Source organism: Epinephelus moara, chromosome 14, assembly GCF_006386435.1.
Source record: "Epinephelus moara isolate mb chromosome 14, YSFRI_EMoa_1.0, whole genome shotgun sequence".
In the NCBI taxonomy this organism is placed as follows: Eukaryota; Metazoa; Chordata; class Actinopteri; order Perciformes; family Serranidae; genus Epinephelus; species Epinephelus moara.
In genome coordinates, this window is record NC_065519.1 from 6,125,329 (window position 1) to 6,135,548 (window position 10,220).

The following is a 10,220-nucleotide window of genomic DNA, read 5'->3' on the forward strand; positions in this document are numbered from 1 at the left end:
GTGAAGTTAGCAATATGTGATTAATAAATAAATAACTTAACTAACTACTGCTGCGAAACAGAGCATGAACAAGTGTCTGGAAAAGAAACCCTGAAGTTAACTGTGAAGACAGTCATATTGTGACCTCACAACAAACAAGGAAAAGTTAACTACAGTTTTTGAGGAGAAGCTAACAGGAGAGTTAGCTTGTTTCTGGTGATGCTAATGATACTAGCTCATGTGTAAGCTAGCAGCAGGTTGAAGAGGAGAGAAGAACCACTACAGCAACAAGTGTAATGAGACATTATATGATGTGGACACTTCATCTCCATGACAGAGACGACAGCTGGGCTGAACATCAAATAACGTGAGTGAGTTAAATATATGTTTCATCAGTCTGTTTGGTCTCTGGTTTCTCTGCTGATGGTGAAATGTCTCCATAGTTGTCTGTCTGCAGTATTTTACAATTCTTTGGCTCTGTTCTCACAGCAGAGTTTAAATTGGGGAAAAGACATTTAATTTAATGTGATTTAAATGACTTCGTGAACTGTGAACCGCTTCCTGTGCTTTGCTGCCTGTTACAGGTGTGTCATGCCAAAGGTTGCTCAGCTGAAAACTGAAAGAAGTCACCAACAAAGCTGAAACAAGGGGCGGAGCAAAAGCAAGACATGAGTTTAAACGTCAGACTCCTGAAAGGAAACTAAATGTCAACAGGAGTGCTACGGTTGATACACATCTTGCTGTTTGCTGTTAAAGATAAATTACGGTAAACTAGGTTTGCAGGGTTTTTCCAAACTCCACGACAGAGTTTCTGCACACTGTTGAGTACAGCTGATGATGTCTACTGTGTTTAAACAACCAGCATTACCACATACCTGCACTGTGCTCACACAGGGTGTGTCACCTTTTCATTTAAGAACAAGACTTGTTAAATGAGACTGTAGCTATATGTTATTAAAAAAAAGCCTTTGTAACTAACTTTGTAGTAATCATACTTTGATATTTCAGAGACAAATAATTAAGATTTCTGTCATTCTAGTTTTGCTTTTTCACACTTTCATTGTTGCTCTCATTGTTTAGATATGGCTGCTGCCAGCAGTTCACTGTCTAAAGATCAGTTTCTGTGCTCCATCTGTCTGGATGTGTTCACTGATCCAGTCAGCACACCATGTGGACACAACTTCTGCAAGAACTGCATCACTGAACACTGGAATATTAATGTCCACTATCAGTGTCCCAACTGTAATAAGGTTTTCGACACAAGACCTGAGCTGCAGGTCAATACTTTTGTCTCTGAGATGGTTTCTCACTTCAGACAGTCAGCTCAACAGAGAGCCAGCAGCTCAGAGCAACAAGCTGCTGAACCAGGAGACGTTCCCTGTGACGTCTGCACTGGACCCAAAGTGAAGGCCCTGAAGTCCTGCCTGGTGTGTCTGGTCTCCTACTGTGAGACTCACCTGGAGCCTCATCTGACAGCGTCAGGCCTGAAAAGACATCAGCTGATCGACCCTGTGGAGAACCTGGAAGGCAGGATGTGTATGAAGCACGATAAACTGCTGGAGCTGTTCTGTAAGACCGACCAGATGTGTCTCTGCATGCTCTGCACAGTTTTGGATCACAAGTCACATGATTTTGTGCCTCTAAAAGAAGAATATGAAAGAAACCTGGCCAAGCTTGGATGGACAGAGGATGAAATTCAGCAGATGATCGAGGAGAGACGACTCAAGATTCAAGAGTTCAAACATTCAGTCAGTGTCAGCAGGGAAAATGCAGACAGAGAGATAGCAATCAGAAATCATGTCTTCACCAAGCTGAAGGAGGCTATTGAGAGAAACCAGGCCAAACTTATTGAGTCGACTGAAGAAAAGCACAGAATGACAGAGAAACAGGCTGAAGGCTTCATCAAAGAGCTGGAACAGGAAATCTCTGAGCTGAAGAAGAGAAGCGCTGAGCTGGTGCAGGTCTTATTCTCAGAAGACCACCTTAACCTCGTCCAGAATTTTCCATCTCTGGATGCTTCTCCGCCCACCAAGAACTGGACAGAGGTCAAAGTCTGCCTTCCTTCATATGAGGTAACTGTGAGGACAGCTGTTGATCAGTTGGTGGAGATGCTCAAAAATGAGATGAAGAAGCTTCTCACAAACATTGAGTTAAAGACAGTCCAGCAGTATGCAGTGGACATCACACTTGGTCCTGATACAGCACATCCCCGACTCATCCTGTCTGAAGATGGGAAACAAGTACATGAAGGTGGTGTGAGGAAGAATCTCCCAGAAAACCCAAAGAGATTTTCTCTTGGTCTCTGTGTCTTGGGGAAGCAGTTTGTTTCTTCAGGAAGATTTTACTTTGAGGTTCAGGTGAAAGGGAAAACTAAATGGGGTTTGGGAGTTGCCAGAGAGTCAATCAACAGAAAGCAGTTACTCAGTGTAAGCCCTCAGAATGGTTACTGGACAATAGGTTTGAGGGATGAAATTATCTCCCATTCTCTTACTGGGTCATTGGTCCCTCTCCCTCTGAAGTTGAAGCCAGAGAAGGTGGGGGTGTTTGTAGATTATGACGAGGGTCTGGTCTCCTTTTATGATGTTGATGCTGCAGCTCTCATCTACACCTACACTGGCTGCTCCTTCACTGAAAAACTCCACCCATTCTTCTCTCCCTGTGCAAATCAGGATGGTAAAAACTCTGCCCCTCTGATCATCTGTCCTGTCAACCCTACTTAGTGGAATGATGTCGTTTTCTGCAGACAGACTCACTTTGAGATGAGATAAGATAAGATAGAACTCTCTTCATACCAAAGGAAGTGTTTGTAGTTTTCACTTCTTGATGTAACAGATCCCATAATTTAGTAGTAATTTGCAATGTTTGTTTGTTTTCTTCTGGTTATAATTAACAGTAATTCTGCCGTCTGTATTATCACAACATGCAAAAAGAAAAAAAAAACATTATTGTGACAGATATTGCGATGTATTATCATACATTGAATATTTTGTTGATGTCTCAGTTCATAGTCTGTTTTTTTCTGAACTTCCTTTATCAAGATGTTATAAAAAGGATAATACCAAGAATAACTCAGAACAAAAGGGGTACAAATACTCTTTAAAATTATGAAAAAGGGGTTTAAGGTGTTGTAAACATCCATAGTTGACGCAGCTTTTTGATTTGTAAGTCCGTTCAGTGTTTCAAAGTGCAGTTTCAGTTCATGTTTAAAGTGGTGGATATTGGGCTTTCTTTCAGACTGTTTGCATTTATGGATCAAAAACCTTCACAACAACAATACAATACTTACACAACAAAAATAACATGTCTTTTATGTTTTAATGGCCTTAGTAAACCTTTAAGTTAATTTAGAATAAAACAGTTTTATATATATTTATATATATATTTTTATATATATATAAAAAAAATCTTATATATTATTTACATATATATATATATATATATATATATATATATGTAAATAATATATAATAGAGATGCAATTTGTGCTGAGTCAGTTTTTGAAATAACCTAAGCTAAAAATTACAACTGAGAATTTGTCTGATTTATGAACATTTGCCTGCACCGAAGGAGAGCTCCTTTATTTTCATCTTGTTATTCTGTATATTGAATCATTTGCATTATAAGTTACTAGTGTACTGTAGGCCACGTAGGTCATTTTTTGTACACCAAGTATATAGGACTGTGTAAGTCATGTTTTTAATACATGCAATGATACTTTTTAAAGTAAACGTACGTTTTAAAGTGTATTTCCGGCAGTGTATAACCACCAAAAAATAAGAACTGTGTGTTTGTTACTTTAGAATGAGCCGTTTATCTCAATATATGGAGCGAGTCCTCATCTTTAAAGACCACCATGTTGCACTGCCATGATTCAGTTGCCCAGGACGGACAAACCAAACACTGGCTCTACTCAAGGCCATTCATGTTTTTTCATTGGCCGCCGTAGTACACAGTCCCTCAGCGATGAGAGCGTCAATAAAGTATTTAACATGAAACTACTGTATTCTGTGTTTTACCTGTATAACCTGGTTTTGGAAATGAGGAGACCTCTGCGGATAATTCAGCTCGCGGTAAAAACCTTGTGAAGGTCTGGATCAGAAATAACGCGAGCACACATTTGCAGGTGCTGGGCAAAGCGGCCGTCTGCGATGTACCAAACAACAGTGATTTGTAATGTGACACTGCTTTATTTAGTGGTTTTATTGGTTTTAACCACGTTGTCAGTTTGTTTTAGAGACGTAGAGACCTCTGCTGATAATTCAGCTCCTGGTAAAATCCTCCTGAACAATGAACCCTGAAGGAATTCTAACCTGGAGGAATTTCAGCTGGTTGCAATCTGCAATCCTCACCGGTGGATGTCACTAAATCCCCCTCACTCTTACACACTGGACCTTTAAATCTGTGATTGTTTTTAATGGCCAGAGCTCGTGGTATTCAGACAAAAATGAGCTGTCGACCCCATGAGTTAGTTTTGTGGGTACCTGGTCATAAACCAAAGGAGTGAGTGAATTAAAAATTTGGCCAGATGATGGCATCATTAGATTTTATCCTCTGGTGATCTTGAATATAGATACAAATGTCCATGGCGGTCCATCCAGTAGTTGTGATATTTCAGTCTGGAGCAAACATGGTGGATTAACAGATTGACTTACATCGTCATACTTGGAGCTACTCTGCTAGCATGGCTAAAAGTGTTTCTTAACATTTCAGTTTTTATTGAGCTTTTGTGGTGCGTACGTATTACCAAGAAACTGTAGAAGTGATCAGGTGGCCACAAAGTAATTGCAACACAGATAATTTGAGGTCTTTTCGGCCCTTAGTTACTCAACATTCTCCGTTACTAATCCAGCCTTGGCCAGAAGCACCGCTGATTAGTGCAAATTCACACGTGATCTCTTTGTTTATAATTCCCCGCCAAGCAGATTTCTTTAGGTATGAGAAGTGAACGCACACATCTTCACAATAATTCACAAGCTATATCAGAGATTAAATTAGAATAAGTATATCCCTACTGTTTCCTTTTCCCCCTTTTCGCTCATCGCACAGCTCTTCACAGAGAAAAGTGGTCGTTTAATCTTGAATATGTCCCAAAGACTCCAAACTGTGATTCAGAGGATGTTTAGGGGCCTTGAAGGGGGCTCGTCTCGTCTCCTCTCCCCTCCTGAGTCAGACTAATCCAATATGACTGCTAATTAGATCATTCAAGTGTCTGCCACCCTGTCTGCGGCTCGGTAATGCATTACCAATACCTGCCTATACTGTCAGGATGAAGGAGAGCTTCTGTGACGAGACAGGAAATACGGCAGATGATGGCTGATGACCGATTAGTTGATTGAAAGAGAATAATAAGATAAGCTATTTTGATTAGCAATTGTTTCAGTCATTTTTCTAACTCTTTGTCATTAAATGATAGTAAATGAAGAGTCTTTGGCCTATTGGTTGGAAAAAAGAAGCAAATCACTTTGGGCTCTGGAAAATTGTGCTGATCTTTTTTTTTGTTGCCATTTTATAGAGTAAACAATTAATTGATTCATTGTGAAAATAATTGGCACATTAATTGATAATGAAAATAATCGTTAGTTGCAACCCTAGTGTAAAGTCTGGAGCCGCCATAGACAATGAATGAGACTGATTTTTTGGACTTACATGAGTTTTGAAAATGGGCGTAGTTGTAGTTCCCCTTCAAGGTGATCCGTAGTTTTAACTTTAACACACAGTTTTGCCACCAGGTGGCAGAAGCTATGTTTAAAATACTGCGTAAAAACCATGCAAGTCACTGAATCCTCCGCAACAAGTTCCTGCAAATATTTCACAATAAAATACTTTTTTATAACATGAAAGATTCCCTCCGCCGAAATGATAAGGTGCTTTTAATTTTAAACAGATACAGGAAGTGTTGAGTTCAGGGGCCTCCCTGGTGTAGTGGTTAGAGCACTCGTTCCAGGGTTCGAATTCTGCTGGGGTCAACGTCAGCAAAGGTGTGCAGTTGCAAGAGGTTCCCACCGCCGAATCTAACGGGATCCGATAAATCGCGCCAGCATTTTTCTTTTAAAACTCTGTCAAGGAGGAACAGCACTCATTCTCATTCATGATCTCAGCTGACACCGTAGGACCGGCGTGTTGGGCTGTATTCGGGCTGATATTGTGTAGTCTGAGCCCAGCGTAAAGGGGAACACAGCCTGAATTATGTGTTATTTCCATGGCCCAGGAGAGTTCAATCAAAATTGAATGAAACAGAAAATGTACCCATAAACTCAGAACGTTCCTCTGGGTGCTCTCAGTGTCACCTGGAACATCTTACACCATTCATCGTCTGTGAAGATTTTACATTTCTTGTGCGTAATTTTACACACATTCTCCCAAAGTCAGGCAGATTTGGTGTCTTCTTCTGACACTTTTGGTTCTCCAGTAGAATTTAAAATGAAGGCCTGTGGGTTTAACAGAGGTTTGGCTCTACAGCTGTTAAAGTGGTCACTGTGGTTTTTTTCCAACAGTATTTTTATTGATTTTAACAACAATAAACAGACATACATGTGCATACTAATGAAAAGGACACCAGAACAAAATCTCAGTACAACTGACGAGTATTAAACACACATGTAATCCACCCCCAGCCTAAAAGTATGAATTTAAAGATAAATAAATACAGAAAATAAAATAAATGATGAATGAATAAATGAGAGAGGAAATAGATAGAGGTTATATTAATGTACAAATTTTGACAACAGATAACTGGTTGTTTTTACACTGACATCATTCAGAGGGATATATTTTAATGGTGTTAGTGATACAGCTTATTGATTGGTACTTGGCTAATTTATATGAAAGTAAAGTACAGTTACTTTAAGATGATAGGTATCAGATGTCAAATGTGCTTAGTTACATCTCATCACTGGTGTTATGTGCAGTACATCCAGTTTCATTATTTGTAGTTGTAGTAATAATTAGTTATAGCCGCTGCTGCCAGCAGGTGGCACTGTTGTCTTGGCAAAGTTTCCCAGGTCACATGGAGCTGATTAGTGTTTTACTTTAGTCAGCCTGTGTGAATCCATCTATTGCAAACACACACACACACACACACACACACACACACACACACACATGCTTGCTTGTTGTCAGGTATCAGGTGTCAAACTACCAACCACACACACTTGAGGGAGTGTCGCCACAACACCTGAGAAGCTGAGAAACCCCCTCAGAGCTCGGAGAGGACAGCAGGGAATGATAATGTTTATTTGTAAAGAGCTTTTTAAAACAGTCACAGTAATGATATGAGAAATGTTAAATACAAACAGAGTCCGTCATTATATCAGAGAAAAAGAATTTATCATTTTTCTCCAGCACATTAAAAAAACTCAATCAGTTTTACATTTATGAGGGTATCGTCCAAGACGTCACCATTGTCCCAAGATGTAAAACACATTTATTATAGTGTTCACCACATGATTTTTACCACAGAAAATACTTATTAGTGCAGATTTTATGATCTCTAAGCTACTGTGGGTTGAATCTTAACCACTTGGATAATAAATCAGACATTCAAGGATTTTGTTAACCTCTTAAAGCCCAGATTCTCTCTTATTATTTAGTAGTAGTTTTGGAAAATAAAAAAACTGGAAAAATAAAAAGGCTCTGTCTTGAGGTAACAAGTTTGTCCTGACATGCCGGCAGGGTCAAAGAGGAGAGGTAAGCTGTGTTTGGGTTTGTTAGGCTCCTATTTTTCAGTATCACTAATGAACATTTATGTTAGAATTTTCACATTTTAGAGGCTGGAATCTGTAATTTTGGTTTAAAATTTTAACAGATTAAAAACATTGTTGACAAATAATTCCCATTTGATAATTGTTTCAGCTCACATGTTCAGTCTCTGTTGTTTTTTATGTGTTCTGTTGTTCTGTTTACTGAGAAGCAGGCAATATGTTGTTCAGTCTGATTAAACAAATAGATTTTTAAACATGGATGATGCACAGATGGAGTAGGGTTTTTTTTTTACATTAACTCAGACAGTTACAGTGCCCTTTATTAGGCTTCTTTCCTCTGCTGTTTGGTGCACAATTTATTTAAAATTTTATCTAAGAATATTTAACTTTATGATCATTTTTCTGGAAGATTTCTTGTTATATTTGCGATGTAGGATGGGCCAAATGTTTGGCATGTCACTGAACTACCCAACCTCCTGAAACATGTTGGCATTGTATGTTCCTGCAAACCACGGATACATTACAGTTGCACATTATTATATAGTGGTCACGTTGACACTTTAGATTTTAACACTATTGAGGTTAATGTGTGGTAAGGTTAAGGGACAAAAAACACTTGGTAATGATTAGGAAAAGTTCATGTTTTGGGGGCACAATCCCTGCTGGAAATGTGGTGATATCGTGGTAATAAACAAATGCTTTACATGGCACTATCTCCGCTGGAAGAGCAGCTGTGGGTCACTACCAAACACCCACGCTCGGTGCCTAAAACGCAGCAACGATTGGCTAAATCACAACTGGTTTTGGTTCTCACAAACTGTTCATACGTCTTCCTACAAAAGTAATCCACCCAAATTCATACATATCCCACGTATTTTGAAAGGCATGACCAGTGCACTGTAAACATGGAAGCAGTCCTGAGCAGTGTTGTAAGGAGGGTGGGCCGATGGATGGCTCGCAAAAATTTGGACCCTCACCTTGGACTTTCCCCTGGAGTCGCAGGTTCAAGACCCTCTGAACGTTGAGTAGGGTTTGGATTTTTTAAGGTATGTCCTCACCATGTTCCTTTTCCCAAATCAAACCTCCATAACTTTACATTAATTATGTAACTGTACATAACATCATTCGTGGGGCGCTATTTTGTAGGATATCATATGAAATACTCTATGAGAATACGTTGCTCGCCTAGATGTCACACCATCCCCCACCCCCTCCACCTCCTGATGACACAGTAAGCTCAGTTTATATGTTGATATACCAGCACCTGCCCGCAGCAGCAGCACTCAGCTTATGGGGAAATGGGTTTCCTCTTTTGTTCCAAGCCCGGAGTAGGGGGTTGGGCTTTGTTGTTTAATTTTGTTATTGTAGTTTGGGTTGGAGGTTACCGGCAGTTCAGTTTTCGGGTTTTGTTTAGCTTTGCTTCAGTTTTGATCTTTAGGGGGACGAGCTGGGTCTGACGGCCCACTTCGTGGTTGGCCCAAGGACTCCCCATCTTTTGTTTCTTTCGGCTGGGATCTCCAACCCTCTTTTGTTCCTTCCTTTTGAGTTGTAAGGATGGTTTGTTTCTTCTGTTAATAATCGAATTTTGGTTATTTCCCCTTTGCAAATTGTATCCAGCATCCTTCATATGTTCCCGTCTCAGCTGAGCCTTTTGTCTGTTAAGTGAGGCCGTAGAAGATACGTATGAAACATGCATACGTATATCGTATTCGTGGTTTGCAGTAACATACAATGCCAAGATTTTCTTCTAGCAACCGGGATGCTCTAAAATATAAACTAATGAACTGACTACTGTGGATTATTTAGCGATCAATTGATTTGTGGTTGCAGTTCCTTCTAGTTTACTTTATTTTGAAATTCCATCTGTTATTGATCCGTGCATGTGTGCATGTGTGTGCAGAACACTCACAGGTACATGAGAGTATAATTTCTTGTTGGCAGCAATGAGAGTGAGTGCACTCTGTATAATATTATTCACCTTACTACAGGTGACCCCCGCATGAAAAGCTGAATTTCCGTTACTCTGTGAAAAAGGACAACAGAGTTAATCTCACCCACTCAGGCCTACCTGCTGTCGCCGGGTGAACGCTACAGTAAACGTACTGATTGGCCATCGGCCTCCTGCTCCATTGTTGTGGCCGCGCTCCTGTTGTCTCATACCTCAACAGCTGTAATGAGAGAGGGGAGGCAGGGAGGTGGGGGAGGCCTTTTTCCCCTCCTGTAGGGAAGCTGTTGAGCTTAATGTTTAATAAGCCACTGGACACAGAAGGAAACCCGATCCTCTCCGGAGAGGCTGGCGTGTGTGTGTTTGTGTTTGTGTATTAGTGTGTGTGCCCTCTCCGCGCATTTGTTGTGTGAGTATCCAAGTGTGCTGCATTATTCTCTGGTCAGTGTGTGAATCAGATGCACTGTGTTGATTGGGCTGTGTTGTAATCGACTCTTTATTCAACTCAAGGCCGGATAGTATTTCTCCTCAGAGCCCTGCAGCTCCTGACAACACACAAGACTCCTTTTTCTTTTTGTCTTTTCAAGCTCAATTGA

General features: G+C 40.2%; 1 protein-coding gene across 1 annotated transcript in view; it reads left to right on the forward strand.

Moving 5' to 3' along the window:
* LOC126401471 (E3 ubiquitin-protein ligase TRIM68-like) overlaps nt 1–2,902 on the forward strand; it is a 34,660-nt gene extending 31,758 nt beyond the window's left edge. The window contains exon 2 of the mRNA XM_050062772.1: nt 1,060–2,902. Coding sequence (XP_049918729.1) covers nt 1,062–2,699 — 1,638 coding nt within the window. The 5' untranslated portion in view covers nt 1,060–1,061 and the 3' untranslated portion in view covers nt 2,700–2,902. The remainder of the gene's footprint in view (nt 1–1,059) is intronic.
* The last annotated feature ends 7,318 nt before the right edge of the window (nt 2,903–10,220 follow it).